A 27,827-nucleotide genomic window follows, 5' to 3' on the forward strand; every position below is an offset into this window, starting at 1 on the left:
TCATCAAACCTGGAAAGACAAATCTGGGTTTGGGCCTTCTGGACTCTCCTTCAATCCTGTGTCTATGTGTCCTTTAAGACAGACCACACAGTTCCTCTTAACACAATCCCTTCTTCTCCAATTTGAAAATGAAGCTCCCTATCAACAAATAAGCACTCTAGTGCTCCACATGATAAACAATGTGGCATCTCTTAGATCACTCAGATGACATAAAATTGGAAGTTGGCTTGGGAAGGAGGGAATAAAATGACATCGTTCTTGATAAGAATGAAGAAAATTGGGTAGTTTTACTTTTTCTCCTTTTATATTTTTGCTTTGGAGCCAATCTAAGAAAACACATTCTGATTTTTAAAAAAATTTTCTAAGTCTATCCAAAGAAATACAATAAAAAATAATGCCTTTAAGGAAACAGGGATCTCAATTTCATCAGCTTAAATTGGTAAACCTGGCCAGGGACATTTATCACTCAATCTCATTTTTTTTTTCTTATCAGGAGAATCACCACTATCATTACCTCTGAGAATGTAAGCAGCATTAAGTCACCTACCATGGGGAATGTTCCAGCCACAATTAACTTCCCATTACGATATCCATCCCCGTTTTTGTATGCAATTATTTTCACTGCCTTCTGGTGTGTTGCTGCTATACCACTGTGACACACAGCTTGCATGCAGGTCTTCATCCGTAAAGATAATAGGAGTTCTTCATAATAACTTAGAGTTTTGTCAGCCTCGTAAGATGATAAGTCAGCCTGATTCATTTAAAAAAATTGTACATTTATACATTTATACAAACCTTTAAATTTTAGTTTTTTATTTGGGCATCATTCAGTCTCAGTTCAATGAGTGTGTGTGTGTGTGTGTGTGTGTGTGTGTGTGTTTGTGTGTGTGTGTGTGTCACATTTAAATTTTGCTATGGTCACTTCATGTACTATAGATACCAGATGCTATAATGGGAAGGACACCGGACAGAAATCTTAAGTTCTTTTTCCGTTCCTGACACCGAGTTACTAGGTGACTTCTGAGCATCTGGTCTGTTTGGGGCCTTCTCTATTTATTTTATTTGAGGTCAATGTCACATTTTTTGTTTCTTTTGCTTTCACCTGTGACAGGAGATGGCAGCAGGGCCAAGGACAGCCTGGGATCAAAGTAAGAGGACACAATACCACCACTGACATTCCCTCAATTTTTGACTTTGGAATGATGCCATCCTATGGTGGAAGATGCTGATGAAAGGAGGGGAATGAGAACAGTGTCGAGCACATGGTAATAAGGGGGTGAGAGCCACTTCACTTCATCCCTAACTAGGATGCTGCCCTGAGGGAAAAGCTGTGTCTGAGATGCTGTAACTCTGAGGATCTTGGTAATCAGCTCCTCCAAACCAAATGCCCTCTGGCTTCCCAGAGGACTGATTCCTTTCTCCTTTAGATATTGTTTCAGTGGATGGTTACAGGTGGCACAATGTGGCTGGGAATTAGGAGATGAGCGAGATCTGGAGATGGGGCAGGTCAGCCTTGAGAGGACAGGCTGGAGGGTGCCCACCTTTTTGGACTTGCTCCTTTATATTCAGGTATGCAAGTTCCCTCAGCTTTTTTCACTTCTAAACTTGAAGGGAGGATCTCTTAAATAGTACCATTTCAAATTAAGGTCACACAAAAGTAGCAGAGGATTTTGTTTGTTTGGTTTTTGTTTTTAGTTTTTCATCTCCAAGAACTCTAAATAGCATTAGACATGGATGTGTGAATTCAGGCACTCAACCTGAATAGTTAACAACAACATGTCAAATTCCCCCTGAAATGCTCCATGCTCATCAAAGAAGTTTACCCTGTGGATATAGGTAAAAAAGCTGTTCCACTAAGTAAAGATCTGCAGTTATTTCCTCAACTAAAAGTGACACAGAGAACAGGGGAAAGTGTCAGCAAATTAAAGCTGCAGAAGTGCCCAATTAACTTCACAGGGTGAATGGAACTATTAATAGACAATGTATTTTAAATTACAGTGGGGAAAGGGAAATCAATGCAAGCAGGATGTGTTAAGGGAGAATGAATTGGATGAGTGGAGATGCATCTGAGGAGGATGAATTGGATGAGTGGAGATGAACTTGAATGCAAGGCAGATAATAAATACATCAAAGTTTCCAAACTGTTGACACATGTACATTAGCAGAATTCAGATCATTACACACCTTGACCACACTGATGACCTTGAAAGGCCCTTGTGATAGGGGCTTCTGGGTCTTGGAGCCTGAAACACAGAGGAATGGAACCCCTGGAAGCAACTGTTTCAGTCTCTTCTCTGCTCTCATGCATCGTCCACAAGCCAGGCAGAGCATCATTTTCCTCTTTCCACCAGCTGAGAGATAATAGTATCCCTTAAACAGGAAATAAAGGCATTTTTATATAGGTACATCTGAATTATGATAGCATTCCATAGAACTCTTTAGAATATAAATAGAGCACCTTTATCATCACCAAATACTAAATTTGAAATCACAACATTAATGCATTATTTCCCTCCCTAAAAATTACATTCTCAAGAAAATAATTTCCAAATTTGTAATGACAATTCAGCACCAATGAACACAACCTGTGCCCAGAATCAAGATTTCATGAAAAATGGTCAGTTCCAAGTTTGAGTCAGAAAATATACAATGTAAGCAAGGGAAAGAAAAAAGTTCTCCCAGAGTAAACAAATTGTGTCAAAAAGACATGGAAGTCAATATGAGGGAGCCCCTACTGCTCAAAAAGCAATAATTTGGGGATAACATAAAGAACAATAATGGCAACATTTTGCATATGTTTGAATATGCAAAATTCAATGAGTTCCCAATGATTGTATTAATAGAAGTAAAACAAACAAAAAACCCAAACAAATTAAAAACAAATCTACAACCTATTGGACAACATTGTCAATAAGCTTGCACCTATTTATAACTCTGAAAACCGGCCATGAAAGAGTATGGCAGATTATTTCCAAAGACAGCCACAATAAAACCATTCCAAACTTGTGTTCATGGTCATTTGATGTATGACTCCACTGTTCCTTCAACAGAGAGGAAGTGTTTCTTTATCCTTATTTCTTTTCCTTGAAGAAGGGAAAGGGCGTACTACTGGCTTCACCCATTGTAGCACTAGCAAATGCAAGACAAGCAGATGTATAAGTAGTACATGCACATTAGTGCTTATTCTCTTTGGGTTACAGTAGGAACCCTAAGACTACAATGTGAGCAAACTTGAGCTAGCCTTTCCAAGAAATCCAGAGATTGGAGAATCAATGCCCCTAGCTGAGAGCCTACCATCCACCAGACATGTAAGGGAGGCCATCTGTGATCATCCACTCCTCACAGAGCCACCAAACTACTGAAGGAGCATCAGATGACTACAGCCATACTAGTGACCCTGGGCAAGACCAACAGATCTGTTCTTCATAATTTTCCTGAAATCTTTCCTAACTGGAATCACAGAAAGTTTAAGTTATTTCAATCAAAAGTTAAGTGTTCTTTTGCCTAATTGCTCTGGCTAGAGATTTGAGGACTATTGAGAATAAAAGTGGTAAAAGTGGGTATCCCTGTCTTGTTTCTGTTTTTAGAGGAATGCTTTTAGTTTTTCTCTATTTAGAACAATGTTGGCCTTGGGTTTGTCATACAGCTTTTACAAAGTTAAGGTATGGTCATTTTATTCCTATTTTTTCCTAGTGTTAATTATGAATGGATGCTGTATTTTGTCAAATGCTTTTTCTGTATCCATTGAGATGATCATGTGATTCTTGTCTTTAAGTCTATTGATGTGGTGCATACATTTAGTGATTTCTGTATGTTGAACCAATCGTGCATGCCTGGAATGAAACCCACTTGATTATGGTGCACAATCTTTTCAGAGTGTTTTGCCAGCATTTTATTAAGAATTTTTGTATCTATGTTCATCAGGGATATTGGTTTGAAGTTTTCTTTCCTTGTCGTGTCTTTGTCTGCTTTTGGCTTAAGGGTGATATTGACTTCATTGAGTGAGTTTGGAAGGGTTCTCTCCTTTTCTATTTCATGGAATAATTGGAGGAGGATTGGTATTAGTTCTTATTTAAAGGTTTGGTAGAACTTGGCTGAGAATCCATCTAGTTCTGAACTTTTCTTTGCTGGTAAGTTCTTGATTACTTCTTCAATCTTGTTATTTGAAATTGATCTATTTACATTTTCTATATCCTCCTGGCTCAGTGTGAGTAAGTGTTATGTTTCTAGGAATTTATCAATGTCTTCAGTATTTTCTAACTTATTTGAGTATAGATTTTCAAAACAGCTTCTGATTATCTTCTGTATTGCAGTAGTGTCTGTGATGATATTTCCATTTTCATCATGGATTTTAGTAATTTGCATTTTTAAGGAGTTAAAATCAGCATACTTCAGTGACACAGCCACATCGATGTTTATTGAAGCTCAATTCACAATAGCTAAGTTATGAAAGCAGCCTAGGTGTCCTTCAATAGATGAATGGATAAAGAACATGTGGTATATATACAAATGGAGTATTACTCAGCCATAAAGAAGAATCACTTTATAACATTTGCCAGCAAATGGATGGATCTGAGGACTATCATGCTAAGTGAAGTAAGCAAAAATCAAAGGTAGAATGTTATTTCTGATACTTGGAAGCTAATTCACAATAAAGCAGGTGGTGAGGGGAAGAGTAGACATGCCGTAGATTAGACAATGGGAATGGAAGGAAAGGAGCAGGGATAAGTAAAGGAAAGACAGTGGAATGAATCTGGCATGTACATATATGAAGTTTCCCATGTACATATATAAAAAAACACAGAAAATTCCACCACCATGTACATCCATAAGAATGAAACTCTACCATTGGTCTACATTCTATTTTGGTGCCAATACCATACCATTTTTGTTACTATACTTTGTGGTATAGTTTAAGGTCTGGTATTGTGATGCCTTCTGCTTCACTCTTCTTGCTAAGGATTGCTTTGGCTATTCTGGGTCTCTTGTTTCTCCAAATGAATTTCATGCTTGTTTTTTCTATTTCTATAAGGAATGATGATGGGATTTTAATAGGAATCACATTGAATTTGTATAGTGCTTTGGGTGGTATGGCTATTTTGACAATATTAATTTTGCCTTTCCAAGAACATGAGAGATCTTTCCATCTTCTAAAATCTTCTTCAATGTCTTTCTTTAGTGTTCTGTAGTTTTCATCATAGAGGTCTTTCACCTCTTTCGTTAAGTTGATTCTCAATTTTTTTTTTTGGAGGCTATTGTGAATGGGTAGTTTTCCTAATTTCTCTTTCAGATGATTTGTCATTAATGTGTAGAAATATATTTGACTTATGGGTATTGATTTTATATCCTGCTACTTTGCTGAATTCATCAATTAATTCTAGTTTTCAGTTGAAGTTTTTTTTTTTTTTTTGGATTCTCTAAGTACAGAATCATGTCATCAGCAAATAATGATAGTTTGAATTCTTCTTTTCCTATTTGTATCCTTTTAATTTCTTTTATCTGTTTAATTGCTCTGGCTAGTGTTTCCAGGACTATGTTGAATAGAAGTGGTGAAAGAGGGCATCCCTGTCTTGTCCCAGTTTTTAGAGGGAATGTTTCCAATTTTTTGCCATTTAGAAAAGCAGATAGCTTTTACAATGTTGAGGTATGTTCCTACTATCTCCAGTGTTTCAGTGTTACAAACATGAAAAGATGCTATATTTTATCAAATTCTTTCTCTACATCAATCGATATAATCATATAATTCTTTAAGTCTACTGATGTGATGAATTATATTTATTGATTTTCATATATTGAACCAACCTTGTATCCCTGGAATAAACCTCACTTGATTATGGTGCACTATTTTTTTTAATATGATTTTGTACACGATTTGCCAGAATTTTTTTGAGAAGTTATCTCATACTAGACAAAGGTACCAAAACCATACATTGGAGAAAAGATAGTCTCTTCAACAAAAGGTGCTGAGAGAACTGGAAATCTATACTCAACAAAATGAAAATAAACCCCTATCTCTAACTATGTGCAAAATTCAACTCAAAGTGGATCGAAGACCTAGGAATTAGACCAGAGACCCTGCACCTAATAGAGGAAAAATTAGGCTCAAATCTTCATTATGTTGGATTACACCCTGACTTCCTTAAGAAGACTCCTAAAACACAAGAAATAAAATCAATAATTAATAAATGGGATGGGATAAACTAAAAAGCTTCTTCTCAGTAAAAGAAACAATCAATGAGGTGAAGAGAGAGTCTACATTTTGGGAGCGAATTTTTGTCACACACATGTCAGATACAGCAATAATCTCCAGGATATATACAGAACTCAAAAACCTTAACACCAAAAAAAAAAAAAAAAAAACCAATTAATAAATGAGCTAAGGAGCTGAAAAGACACTTCTCAGAACTTCTCAGAAGAAAATATACATTCAATCAACAAATATATGAAAAAATGTTAAACATCTCAATTAATTACAGAAATGCAAATCAAAACTAAGATTTCATCTCATGCCAGTCAGAATGGGAGTTACCAAGAATACAGACAACAATAAATGTTGATGAGGATATGGAAAAAAAGACACACTCATATATTGCTGGTGGAACTGCAAATTGGTGCAACCAATCTGGAAAGAAGTATGGAGATTCCTTAGGAAACTTGGAATGGAACCACCATTTGACCCAACTATCCCTCTCTTCGGTCTATACCCAAAGGACTTAAAATCAGCACATTATAGTAACACAGCTACATCAATGTTTATAGCAGCTCAATTCACAATAGCTAAACTGTAAAAGCAACCTATATGCCTTTCAATAGATGTATGGATAAAGAAACTGTGGTGTATATACACAATGGAATATTACTCAGCATTAAAAGAGAATAAAATTATGCCATTTTGCAAGTAAATGGATGGAGTTGGAGAATATCATGCCAAGCAAAGTAAGCCAATACTAAAAAACCAAAGGCCTGATGTTCTCTCTGATAATGGATGCTGATCCACAATGGGGTGAGGGGGACATGGGGGAAAATGGAGGAACTTTGATTGGGCCAAGGGGAGGGAGGAGTGAGGAAGGGGCATGGGAGCCGGAAAGATGGTAGAATGAGATGGACATCATTACTCTAGGTACATGTCTGACTGCACGTATGGTGTGACACTACATTGTGTACAACCAGAGAAATGAAAAGTTGTGCTGAAATTGTATACAATGAATCAAAATGCATTCTGCTGTCATACATACCTAATTTAAATGAATAAATTAATTAATAAAAAAGAATGGGATGCTAAATGGATAAGATATATTCCATGCTTGTAGAATTATATCAAAATGGATTCTGATATCATGAATAACTAAAAAGAACCATTTTTTTAAAGAAAAGTCAGTGTTCAAGGGGCTGGAGAGGTAGCTCAGAATTAAAGTGCTTGCCTCACATATATAAGCCCTGGGCTCAATGCAATATCAGAAATTGTCTCTAACCAAGATCAGAACTGGTGATGTAGCTCAGGGGTAGAACACTTGCCTAGCACATGAGGCCCTGGGTTCAATTCTCAGTCCTGTGAGAAATTAGTGATCAAATTTTATGAACATAGCTTTTCTAAGGGAAAAAATCACTTTATTAAATTATCTTATTTTACCATCTTTTTTTTTTCTTTGGGAAGAAAGAACCACTTACTGGTTGATCAATGTTTTCTCCTTTAATGACAGAAGATGTACAAATACCAGCAAAATTTGCCAATGTGATTTCCTTATCCAAAGTAGTGCTATAAAAGGCCATAAATGTTTTCAAATTTTCCAAGTACTGCCACTTTTGATGGGCAGTTCCATTGTTGTATGGCTTATATTTCTGGAGAAAAAAAGAGAGAAAATATTGTGTCAAATAGGTGAGTTTATGAGATAGCTATAGCAGTCATATTTCATTGCATAAATTCAAAAAGTACAGATAATTATTCACAAATACATTATGCAGTGTAAATATAGTTGATTTTTGGCAATTATATGCATAGATTTTATACTTATAAATATTCATTCTTTGATTTACAAAAATAGAATCACACAATACATACAATTTGAATTGCATTTTTTTTCAATTAACAATATTCCATGAACCTTTTTTTAACATTTTAAAAAGATATTATCATTTAATTTCAGGAATATTTTATTTTGCTAATCTCCAATAGTTAAAACATGTATATTGTTTCTTAAAATTTCCCTGCAATACACAGAAAACAACAAACAGTACTGTAAATAAATCTTTGTATAAATCTATGATAATTTCTTTTAAAAAAATATTTTTGTAGTTATTGATGGACAGAATGCCTTTATTTTAATTGTTTATTTATTTATTTTATATGGTGCTGAGAATTGAACCCAGTGCCTCATGCATGCTAGGCAAGCACTCTACCACTGAGCTCTAGCCCAAGCCCCTATGATAATTTCTTTAGGACAAATTTCTGGAAGAGTTGCTGATAAAAGAAGATTCTATTTTTTGCAGTATTAGGGATTGAATGCACATCTCACACATGCTAGGTAAGTACTGTACCACTGAGTTGCATCCCAAGTCCAAACTCTGATCATTTTTCAAGATTATGGTCTATCACATCGAAATTCTTTCTGGAGAGAACATTTTACTTTATATTTCTAATGGTTGTATATGTATATGAAATAACCCACTTTTCTTATATTCTTGTCCCAAAAGGACAATATTTTCCCTAAATATGAGCTTAATAATGAAAAAATAGTACCTTATGAAAAAATAGTACTTGATATTTTAGTTTACATTTCATTGATATTAAAGGAGACTTTTTCTAAGTAAAGTTAAATAATAATAGAAACAAGATATTTACTTTAATTATAAAAGTTGGCTCAAGTATAAGTAAAACATGTTTCAATTTAACAGAATTTTTTAAAGTGGATTAATGCTAATAACTAATCATATCATGACACCTCAAGGAATTATTTAATTTGTAACACTTATATTACCAAGTAACAGGTTAACAGTAAAGAAGAAAATAAATGAGACTTAAGAACTGATTTTATGGGTCAGAAAACAAAGCCTCTCCCAGAGATCTGGAAAACCAAAGGCTATATTTTCAAGGAACAAGAAAAAATCTAGTAGCATTAATCTAACATGCCTAATTTTTATTACTTTATATGAACTTGAATATTTTTTTCATAAACTGATTGCTTCAATAAATAAAAATGAAATGTTAACAAAGAAAAAGTTTTGAAAGGTGACTCAAATTATCTTGGGATTAAGTTTTTTTCACATAAAATGAGAATGTCAGTGGAAGACATCCATACCTACAATTTTATGAAACTAAGGAAGGCACTCAATTTGCACCTGCATGAGATTTTATCTTTGATATGTACTAAATAGGCATCTGACATAAAATAATGTAAAGTGATGTATACTGTCTCTAAATTTTTAGTCTTTATTTAACATCAGGACAGAAATTTAATTAAGTTTTGGTATTTGTCCAGATTGCTGTCCCAGTTTTGGATTCAGGGCCTGCAAAACAAGTTGCTTCACTGCTTTTAAACACATGGAATAAAATGTTATTTGGAGACAATACATTCTGCCCAACAAAAAGATGGAAAATACTGTGGAGATGACAGAAAGCAAATGCAGAGCAGGAATACTCCTAAACTCTCTCTCCTCCTAGCATGGAAAACACAGATCCATTTACAAATGTTTTTGGTTATAAGTGGGAACGACAGGAAAACGTGCAAAAAGCACTTCCTAGATCTTTGTCCAAAATTCAAATGAAGCCAGACTTCTCTGGAGTCTCCAAAAATTGTTTGGCTGCTGTAAGCATTTGCAAAACTGTATTAAAAGTATAATGCAAATGGATTGCTTGGTGGACTACCACTATGAACTCAGGTCCCCAAAAGACCTCCCTGTACAGGTTATCTTTCTCCAGTTACCAAGAAAGGGGGCCTTGCATATGTCCTTGGGTGCGTCTAATAGCCATTCACTTGACTGCATCCACCACTTTACTGCCGTGTTTACTTAACAATAAATTCTGTGAATTTTGTTGAGACCATTTCTCATGCTTGCCTTTGGATTTGATTTCAGTAACTAGCACAGTTCCTGACATGCGGCAAGCTCACAATCACCATCTGTTGGATTAAACTAAATTAAGAGACACATGAACATGCTCAATTTGAAATCTAGGCAGACTATTATAAATATTTTAACAATGACATTCAAGGTAGCATTCTATGACAGCCATTCTTTAGCTCCACAAAAAGGAGACATTTATTTCAATTTAATTAAAGGGCCATGATTACTTGTTAGTCTATACATATCTTACCTGAACAATAACTGGATAGCCACAGGCTTCATTTCTAGCCTTGGTCATAGACACTGCCAGCACAAGGTCAGGGTTACTTGCCAGGTGAAAAGTCCTTAAGAAAATACGATTAGTCACATTATCAAGCAGTATGACCAGATTAGATTCCTTCTGTGCCACTTATCAATATATTGTCCCTCAGCTCCAAACATGCTCCGTGATAACAGATAATGCTTTATTTCTCCCTTATGGTTGGCAGGATGTTAAACTTTCTTGGTAAAGAATGCTAGAAGAACACAGCAAGAAGAAGGGGCTCTCCGATGCTCTTTATGTTTGCTGCGTGAGGTCAGCTCATGGAAGTGAAGGCATCCAGCAATGCTGTGCTCCAACCAAGTGCCCCTATCACAGTCTGCCCACACTCTGAGGACCCTGGCCTGCTTGGTGACAACCTGCTCATTGCCCTCCCAACATGGATGCCACATGCTTCAGAGCCTCTTGTTAACCAGCATCCTTATCCCCTTCACATGCCAGTGTGCCCAGCAACTAGTCACACTCCCACATATGTTTCAGAGGATTGCTTCCTGTTTGCCTAGCAACCACACACCAACTATAGCCAGGCACACAGTACAATTTCTCTGCCATCCATGGAAGGGTGCTATACTATATGCCTCTTACAATGAAGTCTAAACCCCAACCTTAGAGGGGGTCCCAATCCCAAATTTATTCGTTCTTGTGTATTCTCCCTCAGCCTAGGGTAATGTGTATATTATATAATATAGACATCTATATCTAAAATTTTGTTAAACCAATTAAGGTATTACATTTGTATCTGTATGAGGTTTCATTCACTGTGATCTGTGTTAACGAGGCACCTTGCTGGGTGCTATGGTATATGTCTGTAATTCCAGTGGCTTGGGAGGCTGAAGCAGGAGGATCACGAGTTCAAAGCCAGCCTCAGCAAAAGCGCATGCTAAGCAACTCAGTGAGACCCTTTCTGTAAATAAAATACAAAATAGGGCTGCGGATGTGGCTCGGTGGCTGAGTGCCTCTGAGTTCAATCCCCAGTACCAAAAAAAAGGGGGGAGGTGGAGAATGTAATGTATACTTTATCTCCTAGAATTTCTATAGTATTACTATATATGTATACATATATGTATATAAACTCTAGGGCTAAAAGAGTAATAGTATATAAAATATTACACATTACAATATGTATTATACATATATATATATTTGAACTTAATGCCTGGGGAAATATGATTAATTGATTAATATAATGGAATTTTCTACACTTTGCTGCTATATAATATAATCCAAGGTTCTCCAGATTTTACCAGCTTATCAGAGCAAACAGATTTCAATAGCCAACATAATATTTGTATATGTGATATATAATAGTTAATGCTTTGTCATAGTTTAATAATCATTTATATCCTACTTTTCTTATTTAAATCACTGCGTGGTTTCTATCTTGAGATTACATCCAAACTGATACACCCACTTCCTTGTCGATTTTTCAATTATTGAGATGCAGTGAGAATAGTTTAGTGGGTTCTGGAACAACACTGTCTAGGTATGAATCATGAGTACCATGAGTGCCAACCTCTTGATAGCTGTATGGCTCTAACAATTATTTGCTTAAGTTTCTTCATCTGTAATATGGGATAATGGTGCATAAGGTGGAAATTAAATGACTTGATGCAAATACAAATGCATAGAATACTACAAGGTATTTAACATGTAAATATTAGATATTATTATTAATGGTTGTGGCTCCTTTATATTTTTCCTTTAAGTTCTTTTGTCCAAAGGCACTTTTCCTAAAAGTCCAAAATACATGTTGAATTTTAAAAGTGATCTTAATTGGAGCTAACATAAAATCTCTTTAATGGTAAAGCAAAATGAAAATTATTTAGGATTCCAACATGGCGGCGGGCGCAGAGAGATCAAGTCTCTGACCTCTTCAGCTGTGCAGGCATAGGGAGTCGTAAACAACCTAAATCTGTTTGCTCAGGATCACTAGGCAATGCTGAGCTGACGTGGATCTGGGGCGAACAGTCTGGGCCTCTCAGAACACACACTGAGCCCGGATCGGCTGAATTCAAGCTCCCGTTCGCCTGCTTCCCGCACACAAACAGCTGTGACTCAGCACTAATCCATCCGGCTGAAACAACTGGTCGGCCCTTCTGTTCCTACGGAGGTAAATGCCAACCGAGCCTTCATAGGTAGTGGCCACAGGTTTGAAACGGGGCTTGGGAGAGACAGTAAGGACCCACCCGTTGCATTGGTCGCCTGGCAAAGGGAAATGAACTGTCGCCATTTGCAAGAGATACCACCATGGCAGAGAACTGACGTCATCAGACTGCGGCAGAGGAGATAACCTCATTGAAACCTGCGGCTACAGGTGTGTAATTCCCTAGCCTTCCCTCTCCACACATCGGGGAAACCTTAAGGGCCCCTCCCAGCTCTCCCGTAAGGGCCCCTACCAGCTCTCCCGTGAACACGATAGCCAGACCGAGGGAATCAGAGGTGGCGTGGGACCCGCAGCGCGGAACTGCGGAACTACCGTTCCCACCAGTGCTGACAGCTGAGGTCTCTTGCACCAGCTACCGGGGGCGTGGCTACCGGACGGCAAGTAAAATTCGCTGAGGATTCTCAGGCCCAAGCTCTACAAACTTAGGGTCTGAGGGAATGGCAAACTGGAAGAGTGTGCCCAGTCGTTCATGAAAACAGGGCTCCTGGGAGCAACAGACCTGGCGTGTAGCCAGTATTGTGGTGGTCGGCACCCGTGAGAGGGGCCTGGCTAGAGGAAAAGTGGGAAGTGACTAGACACAAGAGGAGGCCCTAGGCACTCAGGATTGGAGACTCGCCCAGTCTTGGAGGAGCTGCTGCACAGTGATTGGTTCCCGCATATTGACAGGAGAAACTTGGCCTGGTGCTCACAGCGCCACCTACTGGAAGAGAAGTTAATCAAACTCTAAGACTGCATTTATTAGTTGTTTTTTTTTTTTTGATTTCAGTTTTTCTTTCATTTTCGTTTTTCTTTCTTGTTGTTTTTTTAAATTTTTTTAAACATTTTTTTTAAATTTTTTTTCCTTCTAATTTTAACTTTAATTTTTTTATTATTTAAAATTTTTTTCTTTTTTTATTTCTATTTTTTTCTTCTTTTGTCTTTTCATTTCCTTTCAATTATCTTATCCCCCCTTCCTTGAATTCTACCTGCTTACTCTCATTCTCTTTAGTGACTTCTTCCCTTCCCTTCTAATACCTTCACTCCCAAGCATCTAATAAATTTATAGGAGTAAACAGTAACTCATCAGTCAAACAGAACAAGAAGTAACATGAGCACCTTCAAAAAGCAAGGAAGAAAAGGAGTACAAACAATGCAGGACAGCCTAAATATTCAGGAGGACCTAGAGTCATCAGAAAAATGGTCATATAAAGAACTCAAGGAACACCTAAGACAGATGGAATGGAACCTTAAAGAGGATACAAGACAGAAAATTCAAGCAGCGAAAGAACACATTGAGAATGAATTACATAAACAGATAAAAGAAGAAGTTAAGCATCTTTATCAGGAGATAGAGATTATAAAAATAAACAATAATTCTAGAAATGAAGGAAACGATAAAACAAATTAAAAACTCAACTGAGAGTATCACTAACAGAGTGGAGCAAGTAGAAGCCAGAACGTCAGATAATGAAGACAAAATATATCATCTTGAAAAGAGTCTAGCCAACTCAGAAAGGCTGGTAAAAAATCACGAGAAAAACATCCAAGAGTTATGGGATACCATAAAAAAACCAAACTTACGAGTCATCGGGATCGAAGAAGGTACAGAGATTCAAACCAAGGGAATGAGTAACCTGCTGAATGAAATAATTACAGAAAACTTTCCAGAAATAAAAAAGGAAACAGATATACAAATTGAAGATGCATACAGGACACCGAGCACACAAAATCACAGTAGACCAACGCCAAGAAACATTGTTATGAAGATATCCAATATACAGAACAAAGAGAAAATATTAAAAGCTACAAGAGAAAGGAGACAGATTACATTCAGGGGTAAACCAATAAGGTTAACAACAGATTTTTCATCACAGACACTGAAAGCAAGAAGGTCATGGAACAATGTATTTCAAACACTGAAAGACAATGGATGCCAACCAAGAATTCTGTATCCAGCAAAATTAAGCTTCAGGTATGACAACAAAATAAAAATCTTTCATGATAAACAAAAGTTAAAAGAATTTGCAGCCAGAAAACCAGCATTGCAAAGCATTTTGAGCAAAACACTACACGAGGAAGAAATGAAAAACAATAACCAAAACCATCAGTGGGAAGTGCCTCGGTAAAGACAGAGGGCAAGGGGAAAGATAATCATGGAGAAACAAACTAAATTTTTTTTAAAAAGGATAAATAATCAAACATGGATGGAAGTACAAACCATATATCAATAGTGACTCTGAATGTTAATGGCTTAAACTCTCCAATAAAGCGACATAGGCTGGTATCATGGATTAAAAAAAACAAATCCAACAATATGCTGCCTCCAGGAGACACATCTGATTGGAAAAGACATACAAAGGCTGAAGGTGAAAGGATGGGAAAAAATATACCATGCACACGGTCCTCATAAGCAAGCAGGGGTGGCCATCCTCATATCGAATAAAATCAACTTCAAGACTAAGTTAATAAAAAGGGATAAAGAAGGACATTATATACTGTTAAAAGGAACCATTCACCAACAAGACATAACAATTATCAATATTTATGCACCAAATAATGGTGCTGCGACATTCATAAAACAATTTCTCCTCAAGTTCAAGAATCAAATAGACCACAACACAATAATTATGGGTGACTTCAACACACCTCTCTCACCATTGGACAGATCCTCCAAATAAAAGTTGAATAAAGAAACTATAGAACTCAATATCATAATCAATAACCTAGACTTAACTGACATATATAGAATATATCAACCATCATCAAATGGATATACTTTTTTCTCAGCAGCACATGGATCCTTCTCAAAAATAGACCATATATTATGCCATAGGGCAACCCTCAGTAAATATAAAGTGGTGGAGATAATACCTTGCATTTTATCTGATCATAGTGGAATGAAACTGGAAATCAATGATAAAAGAAGGAAGGAAAAATCCTACATCACATGGAAAATGAACAATATGTTACTGAATGATCAATGGGTTACAGAAGACATAAAGGAGGAAATCAAAAAATTCTTAGAGATAAATGAAAATACAGACACAACATATCAGAATCTATGGGACACAATGAAAGCAGTTTTAAGAGGAAAATTCATCGCCTGGTGGTCATTCCTCAAAAAAAGAAAAAAACAACAAATAAATGAGCTCACACTTCATCTCAAAGCCCTAGAAAAGGAAGAGCAAAACAACAGCAAATGTAGCAGAAGGCAAGAAATAATTAAAATCAGAGCGGAAATCAATGAAATTGAAACTAAAGAAACTATTGAAAAAATTAACAAAACTAAAAGTTGGTTCTTCGAAAAAATAAATAAGATCGACAGACCTTTAGCCATGCTAACGAAGAGAAGAAGAGAGAGAACTCAAATTACTAACATGCGGTATGAAAAAGGCAATATCACAACAGATGCTACAGAAATACAGAAGACAGTTAGAAATTATTTTGAAAACCTATATTCCAATAAAATAGAAGATAGTGAAGACACCGATAAATTTCTTAAGTCATATGATTTGCCCAGACTGAGTCAGGAGGATACACACAATTTGAACAGACCAATATCAATGGATGAAATTGAAGAAGCCATCAAAAGACTACCAACCAAGAAAAGCCCAGGACCGGATGGGTATACAGCGGAGTTTTACAAAACCTTTAAAGAAGAATTAATACCAATACTTTTCAAGTTATTTCAGGAAACAGAAAAAGAGGGAGCTCTTCCAAATTCATTCTATGAGGCCAACATCACCCTGATTCCGAAACCAGACAAAGACACCTCAAAGAAAGATAACTACAGACCAATATGTCTGATGAACCTAGATGCAAAAATCCTCAATAAAATTCTGGCGAATTGAATACAAAAACACATCAAAAAAATTGTGCACCATGATCAAGTAGGATTCATCCCTGGGATGCAAGGATGGTTCAATATACGGAAATCAATAAATGTTATTCACCACATCAATAGACTTAAAGATAAGAACCATATGATCATCTCGATAGAAGCAGAGAAATCGTTCGACAAAGTACAGCATCCCTTTATGTTCAAAACATTAGAAAAACTAGGGATAACAGGAACTTACCTTGACATTGTAAAAGCTATCTATGCTAAGCCTCAGGCTAGCATCATTCTGAATGGAGAAAAATTGAAGGCATTCCCTCTAAAATCTGGAACAAGACAGGGATGCCCTCTATCACCACTTCTATTCAATATAGTTCTCGAAACACTGGCCAGAGCAATTAGACAGATGAAAGAAATTAAAGGCATAAAAATAGGAAAAGAAGAACTTAAATTATCACTATTTGCAGATGACATGATTCTATACCTAGAAGACCCAAAAGGGTCTACAAAGAAACTACTAGAATTAATAAATGAATTCAGCAAAGTGGCAGGATATAAATCAAAGGCATTTCTGTATATCAGTGACAAAACTTCTGAAACGGAAATGAGGAAAAACACTCCATTCACAATATCCTCAAAAAAAAATAAAATACTTGGGAATCAACCTAACAAAAGAGGTGAAAGATTTATACAATAAAAACTACAGAACCCTAAAGAGAGAAGTAGAAGAAGATCTTAGAAGATGGAAAAATATACCCTGTTAATGGATAGGCAGAACTAACATCATCAAAATGGCGATATTACCAAAAGTTCTCTATAGGTTTAATGCAATGCCAATCAAAATCCCAATGGCATTTCTTGTAGAAATAGAGAAAGCAATCATGAAATTCATATGGAAAAATAAAAGACCCAGAATAGCAAAAGCAATTCTAAACAGGAAGTGTGAATCAGGCGGTATAGCGATACCAGATTTCAAACTATATTACAGAGCAATAGTGACAAAAACAGCATGGTACTGGTACCAAAACAGGCGGGTGGACCAATGGTATAGAATAGAGGACACAGAGACTAATCCACAAAGTTACAACTATCTTATATTTGATAAAGGGGCTAAAAGCATGCAATGGAGGAAGGATAGCATCTTCAACAAATGGTGTTGGGAAAACTGGAAATCCATATGCAACAAAATGAAACTGAATCCCTTTCTCTCGCCATGCACAAAAGTTAACTCAAATGGATCAAGGAGCTTGATATCAAATCAGAGACTCTGCGTCTGATAGAAGAAAAAGTTGGCTCCGATCTACATATTGTGGGGTCGGGCTCCAAATTCCTTAATAGGACACCCATAGCACAAGAGTTAATAACAAGAATCAACAAATGGGACTTACTTAAACTAAAAAGTTTTTTCTCAGCAAGAGAAACAATAAGAGAGGTAAATAGGGAGCCTACATCCTGGGAACAAATCTTTACTCCTCACACTTCAGATAGAGCCCTAATATCCAGAGTATACAAAGAACGCAAAAAATTAGACAATAAGATAACAAATAACCCAATCAACAAATGGGCCAAGGACCTGAACAGACACTTCTCAGAGGAGGATATACAATCAATCAACAAGTACATGAAAAAATGCTCACCATCTCTAGCAGTCAGAGAAATGCAAATCAAAACCACCCTAAGATACCATCTCACTCCAGTAAGATTGGCAGCCACTATGAAGTCAAACAACAACAAGTGCTGGCGAGGATGTGGAGAAAAGGGTACACTTGTACATTGCTGGTGGGACTGCAAATTGGTGCGGCCAATTTGGAAAGCAGTTTGGAGATTCCTGGGAAAGCTGGGAATGGAACCACCATTTGACCCTGCTATTGCCCTTCTCGGACTATTCCCTGAAGACCTTAAAAGAGCATGCTACAGGGATACTGCCACATCGATGTTCATAGCAGCACAATTCACAATAGCTAGACTGTGGAACCAACCCAGATGCCCTTCAATAGATGAATGGATAAAAAAAATGTGGCATCTATACACCATGGTGTATTACGCAGCACTAAAAAATGACAAAATCATGGAATTCGCAGGGAAATGGATGGCACTAGAGCAGATTATGCTTAGTGAAGCTAGCCAATCCCTAAAAAACAAATACCAAATGTCTTCTTTGATATAATGAGAGCAACTATGAACAGAGCAGTGAGGAAGAGTAGGAAGAAAAGATTAACATTAAACAGAGACATGAGATGGGAGGGAAAGGGAGAGAAAAGGGAAATTGCATGGAAATGAAGGGAGACCCTCATTGCTATACAAAATTACATATAAGAGGTTGTGGGGGGAATGGGAAAATAAACAAGGAGAGAAATGAATTACAGTAGATGGGGTAGAGAGAGAAGATGGGAGGGGAGGGGAGGGGGGATAGTAGGGGATAGGAAAGGTAGCAGAATACAACAATTACTAATAGGGCATTATGTAAAATTGTGGATGTGTAACCGACGTGATTCTGCAATCTGCATTTTGGGTAAAATTGGGGGTTCATAACCCAGTTCAATCTAATGTATGAAATATGATATGTCAAGAGCTTTGTACTGTTGTGAACAACCAATTTAAAAAATAAAAAAATAAAAAATTTTAAAAAAGAAAATTATTTAATTAAATTTTTGAATTCACTTCCTCACAACACTTAAAACCCAAATAAACGAAACATTCAAGACTTTTATGTATATAGAAAGCCAATTCTTTATTGCTGCCAACATGGTTACATTAGAGACCAATGGTCATTCCTATTGTGGAAATTATAACTCATGCTGAATATAAAATGTAATGATGTGGGAATAAAGGGAATAAGTTACAAAAGGATCCATTAAAAAATTAATATAGTCTTCCTTTAAAGACTTAAAGAATTCCAAAATCAAATTTAAGTTTCTTAACAGAAAGAATTTATAAAGTACTGGAAAATATAGTAAAACCCATAATAGAGCTTTAAAATTCACTCATAGTCCTAAATGACAACCACTATTAATCAAATAGTATATTTGTTCCTCCATTGTTGGTTGATGAGGTATCATTTTAAATCCAAAATGGATATTCAATTTTATAAAAAACCTTTTCAGCATCTGTGAAGACTGAACACTGTTAGAGAGCTAGAATTTTACACCGTTCATCTCTGGGGCCTCAAAAATTTGTGCAGTTTGTATCTTGCATTTTTATTGGCACTCAGTAGTATTATTCAAATAAATGTGTGATTGTTTATTTCCTTTCATAACCTACTGAGGTGTGAAGACTAATGAGCTCACTCTTGATATTTTTGCTTCCTAGAGTAAATGCCACTGTCTCTCTCATGCTTCGATGCCATGCTCAGCCGTTATAACGTTAGGTTTTCTTTTCCTTTTTGAATTGTACGGTTGACGGGCACTTGTCCACAGCAGAGGAGTACTATTTTGCAGGAAGCCCAGCTTATACATTTCCACATAAAGCCTCCTGTGTGCTAGACAGCAAGGAGGAAACGCTCTATAGCTCAGCAATATCTAGCATGATTCGAAGGCCTCTTTCATTAACCCATGGTAGAGTGCAGACAGGTCACTTAATCTCTTTGTCCATCCGTTAGTTTATCTTGTTTTGTAATCAAGACTCAAAGATCTCTTTCACCTCCAAATTCCACAGCACTGCATTTTCTCTTATGTAATTTTAAGTCCCACTGAGGGGACTTTTGTCCCTGAGGATTTTCTCATATTTCCCTTTAGAGACTAAATGATTGATTTAGATTTTGTGACAGTTGAAAATAAAGGAAAGATGCCATATTATCTGCAAAGCTGACCAGACCATTCTTCTGTGTGGCTGGAAACAAAACGAGTGTGTCTCAGCACTCTCCCTATCACCTTCCAGGGTCTCCTCACTGGTTTCTGGCACTGCCAGCCTAGATTGTGTGTTATGCCCTCAAGGCTTGGTTCTCAGTCATAGTCTCACATAAGAGGTTTTACTGATAATTGCATAAGATAGCAGACTTCCTACATATTTTCTCTTTGAAATAGGTGGCCAAAATAAAAAAGTAATTCAAGACCTGAAAGACTGAATGGAAAGTCTAAAGGTATAAAATTCTTGGCACAGTGATAATCATTGGTACCTTCCATTATGCTGGCACTGAGTTACTTTACCTTCTATTTATACAAATTCTGGATGGGCAGTTTCCTCCCCAGATGCTGATTTATTATTTGGGCAAAATATGGAGGAGAAAAAAATTATTAATTTAAATGTAATTTTCTGCATGTTTCTATCTTGTAGTATAAGCAAAGATATTATAGTCCTCACTAGCTTATCAGAAAAAAAAATGGATTTCCATGCTCAATTACATTAAAGAAAAAAATGCAATATAACAAGGGAAAATGTAGATGAAAGCTCAGAATTAGTGTCACTATGCAGACAGGCTTCTACCACAAGACACATATTACCCTAAATCATTCCCACACTCATCATGCAAAACCTCCTCTGCCCTGTGTGTCTCTTGAAGGTGATTTATGCACTCATGAGCAAATCCTATTCCAATGGCCAACACCCTACAGCTCCATGTCCTCTCTCTAGACCCAAAATTTCTGATGAGGGATCCATCAATATTAATATCTCCCTCCCACCAACTACCTCTCTCTTTTGGTTCTTTGACATGGGAAGGCCTAAAGATGAAATGTCGTACAATATTCTGGAAAGTGAAAGCAACTGGAAAGGACTTTTGTCTAACCCATGGTTAGAGTTTTGCCAAAGTAGTGCTGCTCATGGACCAACAATTCAGAGTCTTACACAAAGTTTTCTTTCTTCCACTGCTTTCTCTACATCACTGAAAAATGAACAGAAATTGGAACTAGAGCTATCTTCCAATGAACAATTATTTCTGGGCCAAAATTCACTGTGTTTGGCTCTCTCTTGTCTTAGAGTCAATTGCTTATTTCCCATGTATGTCCACCTGAATTCACCAGCAATGCTCAAATTCCAATTTAGGATAGGCAGCAATCAACTCTATCTCTACTATAATACAGAAAGATGAGGCAGTAAGATGTATTGCAAAATAAAGACTTGGGATAGCATCAGGACATCAGCTCCATAAGGCCAAGAATTTTTATCTCTTTTATTCTTTGCTGAAGCACCAGCCCCTAAGGCACTGCCCTTAATATTCCTTTGCAAATGAAAGAATGAGTACTGCTCCTGTATAGCAAACCAATTGTGAGAAGAATACTGCTATTCTAGCTCCTCATTGCAAAACCTTTTAGTCCAGGCATATGGGGCAAAGGAACACAGGCACAAGATCTGACCACATGGTTGACTTCCCAGTCTTCTCTAAGATAAGACAAGACTACGGAGGGTTCCTTGCTAGAGTTTTAGCTCATTTCAGAAAGTGAACAGGCTCCTTCCCTGCCTGAGCCAGGCTGGAGGCTGCCTCCTGCTGAATGAGGTTTGTGCAACTTCTCTCAAAGTGCTAATTCATAAGCCTTGAACATTGCAGATCTTTCAAGAATCCAGTGAAAGTCACAGCTCTCCTAGAAAGAAAAAGTGTGCACAGATGACCAATACTGTGAGAAATAGAAAGTTTAGTGGTCTGTTTTCAGAATATAGTATTTAGCCTTAATTGGGATGAAGATTCAATGGTAGTCATTTTAATTATAGCTCTTCCCTTTGCCTGCCCCAAATTTAAAATTAGTTAATCACACAGATTGTAATCCCAGGTTTCTCCCATCAGGGATAGGAGCAGGTGGACTGCCCACCCAAGTGCACTTACTACCTAGGGACAGTAGCACACCCTTCTGGCAGAAGTAAAGTTTGCTTTGTTCATCCACTTCCAAGCATGTGTTTGATTTTGGGCAGCAGCTTGGTATTTCTAACAATATACTTTGTACAGTATTTTAAGTGATTTGAAGAGACCCCTGAAGCCCCACAATTTAATACTAATGGTAAAATTTGAAACAAAACTACCTACAAAACAGGGAGTTAATTTCTTTCTTATTAAAGAAATGTTCAAACGTGCACAAAAACAAAGAGAAATGTTTAATGGCCTCATGGACCCAGAAACTAACAACACCCTGCTATGCTGGTTTCATCATTCATCTCGACTTTCAAATTTAAATTTTGACTAGAATATTTAAAATAAACCTGCAATAACTTGCAATTTTATCTCTAAATACTATAATAGCTAACCAACTGACCAAGACTTTTCTTTACTTTTTGAAGCATAAGCATTAAACCATTATTATATCAAAAAATTATTAACAATTTCTTTTTTCTTTTTTTGTTGTAGTTGGACACAATACCTTTATTTATTTATTTTTATGTGGTGCTGAGGATTGAACCCAGTGCCTCATACCGGTACCCACTATACCACTGAGCCCCAGCCCCAGCCTGACACTTTCTGAATATCATCAGATAGCCAAACTGATTTAGATTTTTCCTAATTGCCTCAGAAGTATGTTTTTGTCAGTTTTTTAAATCTGGATTCAAGGCCAGACATTTAATTAGACTGATGTATTTTCTAAGGTAATAATTAATTTTTACTGTGTGATTAGAAGCCACATCAGTTGGTTATTTTATGAAGGAAAATATAGATGAAGTAAGGAAGACATATGTCTGAGCAAAGGCAGGGATTGAGTTAAAGTATCAAAAAATTTTAAAATTTGGGCCTTTCTAGAATTCTCATTTTATTGCTTTATATCATAAAGATAATTTAGATAAGAGTCTAATCTTGAGTCCAATGGCCAGGTAAAACTATGTACCCAGTAGATCAGACTGAGCATTTCTTATCAGAATCTAATGGCAGACAAATTATATGTAGCTTACCTAGCATTTGTTTTTCTCTCTCTTCTTTAGCTAGGATAAGAAAATATCAAATTAAATAGAAAATCCAAAGCCCTCAATAATATCCTTGCTTGCTCTGTGGGGACCATGCTTGACCTCTTAGGCGCTCATTCACCTTTTGATATATCAACCCTTGAATATAATGTGTTTACCTGCTGTCCTCTTTGTGTATCCAGCGTTGATGATTATCATCAGATTTCTTCTCCACCAAAACCACTTCGGTACCTGAATGGAGGTCGGAGCTTTGTAACCCCAAAACAAGCTGAGGAGCAGCATGGCTTATAATTTGCCCATCTCTATATTCAAACTGCTGACGGGAAACCTTCTGCAATTTGGCCTGCTTTGGAGAATGGCTGAGATAAAGAAAACTCCCATCAGTGTAGGAAAATGTCCCAAGCATTTGATGCACCAGAGATGGTAAGTTGCACTGGTGAGAACCCCACTATGAATCGTGTTAACTGTACCATGGTGCACATCCCACAGGACAAAAGCAACGTTAGCACTGCACTTCTAAGCAGACGCAAAAAAACAGAATTCTGAGTTTGTTTTGTAACAGAAATAAATATTTGTCCAAGGAAACACATAAGAAATTTATCAGCAAAGAGAAAAAAGTTCAGTTGAAGAAGCAATTTAGTTAAAGAGGAAAAAGTGAAAATCAGATAAAAGGTAGGAGAAGAAGGAGCATATAGAATGAAAACAGTGAAACAAAGGAGTTCTGTTCAAATTATGATCCTTTCCATTCACTGTCTATAGTCTCCATGCCTTTCAGTTTTCCCTGACAATTCACAAGATATCATAACGGAAAATAATGATATATTAATAAATCAGTCTAAAGGGGTCTCTTAAGGATCTCAAAGCATTAAGCAGACTTGTTAAACATGTTAAATATCAAAATGCTGGCAATTAAATTAAACTAAAGAAATCTATGAAGCCTCTACTATGTACATGGTTAAGTACTGTTAAAAGTGCCCAAGCTGTTGCATATTCTAGTAACTGCTTATAATGTTAAAAAGCAAATGTCTAAGGATTATGGAATAATAAAAAGTACTATTGTTTTCTGTAATTTCATTGAGTGGTAACCAGAAAAAAAAAATTTAAAAATAAGAAACTGCATTTTACTACACACTTATTCACAAACTCACCCACTCACTCATTCAACAAATATATAGGCCCTATGTTGGAGGCAAAGTTGGATGTTTAGTAGAAAAGACACCATGATGACCAAGAAATATACTATACTGCACAAAATAAATTTAAGGGGAAAGAAACTTCCCACAAACACTCATGAGTAGTGTCATAAAAATTGTAAGACAAAAATGTGCATGTTGGTAGAAAGAGAGGCTAACAGCAGTGAAAACACTCAGGAATGTGCTTGCCTCAAAGTGAGAGAACCCAAGACTGGGAAGAATCCTCTAACAAAAATCCTTTGCAACTTTTTACCTGTGTTTCTTTTGTGGTTCTACATTTTCAAAGACTTCTTTCATTTTCTTTGGAAGACTGACATCCTCATCAAAGTCCTGCGAAGTATTCTGCCAGGCATACCTGAGAAGCGTGTGACAAGCTTCCATTCGGAGGTGGGCTCTTGCATGTGAATCTCTATCAAGGTTTAAAAGTAAAAACAAGTCCAAGAATTCTGATTTGTGATCAGAGAATTTTCTCTGGGGAGTAGTTAATCATAGCCTGATCCACTATAGTTGATCAACCATAGGATATTGGGGGAATCTATAAATCACATTTCCATCCTAATGCTAGAAATTTGCATCTTACTAATTTATAATTTAAATCTTTTAACATAAGGCAATAAATAAAATCTTTCATTCACATAATAAACAACATTCATCTTTGTTATATTTATGAAGAAAACATGGGACCATGTGTATATTTCAAAATGTAGGAAGATAAGACTACTCAGCAGTTTGAGAAATTCATAATGGGACATCTCCTGCCTGCCCTGTAAGTGGGTCATAATTCTGTCTGGAACAGTGGAGTCTAGATTTCTGGGTTCTATGAAGTTTAGTCAATAGACTGTGTTAAGAAATTTTAATTAAATTTTTCTCCCAAAAGAAAAAGTCTAGAAAGACTCAAATTGCATCTGTACATATGTGCCAGCTTTTAGTAGAGACTAATACACTGAAACATTAGAATAAATAGTCAGACTTTGAATAATTGAGCCAAACTTCCAACTTAAGACAACCATATGAATGGGAGCAGTAGCCACTGTACAGATCCATATATATTAAGTTCCAGGCCGATGTTGAGAGCACATTTGCTCTGAGCAGGATCATAGCAATATGAGGGCTACTCAGCTGAAAGCAGGGAAAACACACAGACAAAGCAGAAAACATATTTCATCCATCTAAATATGCACATGTGTAAATAAAGTTCTCTGGGGCAGACTGTGATCACCAAGGTGCTGGTGATAATTTGATGTAACTACAAGCATTATCAAGTTACCAAAATCTTCAGGGACAATTCCTGTGCTAGCAGAGCTGACTGTACACTTTTCGAATGTAACAGGAACACTGCATGTAAATATGAAACTGGAGGGTAATAATGATTGCCTGCCTCATTCAGAACTGCAGTGCAAGCTTCCCAAAGCAAAATCTTCCTAACAGTTGAACAACAACAGTGCCATCTTGCGTTAGAAAGGAAAAACACAGCTTTCCCATCAACTCCATTTCTTGGAGCAAGGGGAAAAAGTCATTCTTAGTTTTAACAAAGTTAGCAAGGTGCAGACAAGATTCTTCCTCTACATCCAGATATTTAATTTTCTTATTTGGAATTCATATACAAGATCTTGAGCTTCTGAAAGTGAGGTATAGTCAAATCAATTTAGGAACAGTCATTTTTAAATTCATCTTTTTAAAATTAATTAATTCATTTGTTCATTCATTCATAAAGCTAGCCATTTATTCTTCATTCCTTTAACCAATATTTGTTGAATATTTATAACATTCAAGCACGTAATTCTAAGAGTTGGAGATACAGTGATGAACACAATAGCCAAGTTCTCAAGTTCATGGTGCTTATATTCAAGTGGAAAAAAAGAGAAACAATAGATAAATGCTTAAGTAAACAAAGTAAGTGCCATAAGTGGATAAAATGAAATATTGCAAAGGAAATTCCCTGTTGTTTTAAGTTGAGACCTATACAATGGAAAGTCTCTAGCTACGTACTAATCTAGAGAGAAAGCACTGTAAGCAGAGAAAAAGAACAAATGGAAAGGTTTTGAATCAAGAATGAGTCTGTCCATTTGTGTAACGAAAGACAAAAGGTGTTACAGACAGGAAGTAAGTGATTGGAAAGGTAGTACCAGATGAGGAGGGCAAGGCCTAGTCCTGTAATTTGGTGAAGAATTGAGACTATTCCCCCAAGCTCTGTTCCAAAAGTTTTTTTTTCCCCACCCCACAAAGCATCAATGCAGAGGCTAGTGTTCCCAGAGTTTCTTTTCCATTGCACTTCTTGTTATTTTTACCAGACATTGTACACAAACCAATAATAAAAATGTTCCTTATAGAATCATGTTCTCTCCTCTCACCTAATAGATAGACCTCCTTAAATCATCCCAATTTTCAAATATGCAAAAAATCTCCAAACAAACATATTTAAGGAATTCTGGGGGAAATCTCACAATGACTTACTAAAGTAAGTTAAAAGAACTAGTGAAAGTTAGCCTGGAAGAAAGATAATCCAGTGAACTGATGAATAAGAACATAAAGGCTGTCAAACAGAAGATGAAAGAGCATAGACCATGAAAGAGATGAAGCCATGGGATGGAGGTGACCTAAATAGTTGATTATTTAAACATTAGAATAGTGAGTTTCCTGCTGCTGCGTGTGTTCAAGAAGAGGCTGTAGCAAAACAGTCTGCTTGGAATGATCAGGAGAGGCCAGCATTGTGTTCTGAATGCATTCAATCACTTTTCACCGCAAAGACTCCATGTCCTGATGAAATCTTGATTCTGAACATTGAAAATCTTTTAGTCAAAGATGTTTCTTTGTTTTTTTCTTTATTTTTTTCTAGTGCAGACTAATAACTCAGAGGCTAATAACTTAAGTTCCCTTTTGTACTTGCCACAGGGAACTGAAATTATTATGTGTTATCTGCACCAAGAGGGCACCCCAGTGGTTCACTGTGATCTCTAGAATCTAAATGGCATTGCCCAGTAGGGCCAGTCTAGAAGGAACTAAGCAACCTGCCTCCCAGGTTGAACAGTTCTGACAATGGTGGCCACAAAAATGGTTCCAGTCACCCTCTCAGCTGAGAGGAGGTTTTTTTTTTAGGAGTACTGAGGATTTAGGGCACTGAGAAGGATGAATGCCAAGACACACTGGTATGTCAGCCATGATCCCAGTCTTCCCCATTGGATATAATTTTTATGTACCAGTTTGCATTGTTCAGGGCCTTTGCAATGGTTAATAACAGGTCTTCCACCTCATTTTCTATTCAGAGGATGGATTCTTTAGAAGAAAAATGAAAGGGAATGTTAGGGAAGTCTGTGGTCAATTCCCTAACTATTGTGGAAGATGCTCTATAGGACAAATTATTCTTTGAAAAATGCCTTCTGGTGCTTTTGTTAATGTCATGATAGGAACAAATGAATCACTCATCAAAATCAGGAAATGTTGTTCCTAAAATGGAAG

General features: G+C 36.6%; 1 protein-coding gene across 1 annotated transcript in view; it reads right to left on the bottom strand.

Annotated features, from left to right (window-relative positions):
• The window catches only part of DCDC1 (doublecortin domain containing 1), a gene marked incomplete at both ends in the record, with an annotated part of 489,436 nt that overhangs the window by 36,044 nt on the left and 425,565 nt on the right, over positions 1-27,827 (bottom strand). The window contains 6 exon segments of the mRNA XM_081282196.1: positions 548-751; positions 2,185-2,370; positions 7,669-7,839; positions 10,310-10,403; positions 23,337-23,537; positions 24,625-24,780. Coding sequence (XP_081138322.1) covers positions 548-751; positions 2,185-2,370; positions 7,669-7,839; positions 10,310-10,403; positions 23,337-23,537; positions 24,625-24,780 — 1,012 coding nt within the window.

This window comes from Spermophilus citellus (assembly GCF_964194105.1).
Source record: "Spermophilus citellus genome assembly, chromosome: 2".
NCBI classification, from domain to species: domain Eukaryota; kingdom Metazoa; phylum Chordata; class Mammalia; order Rodentia; family Sciuridae; genus Spermophilus; species Spermophilus citellus.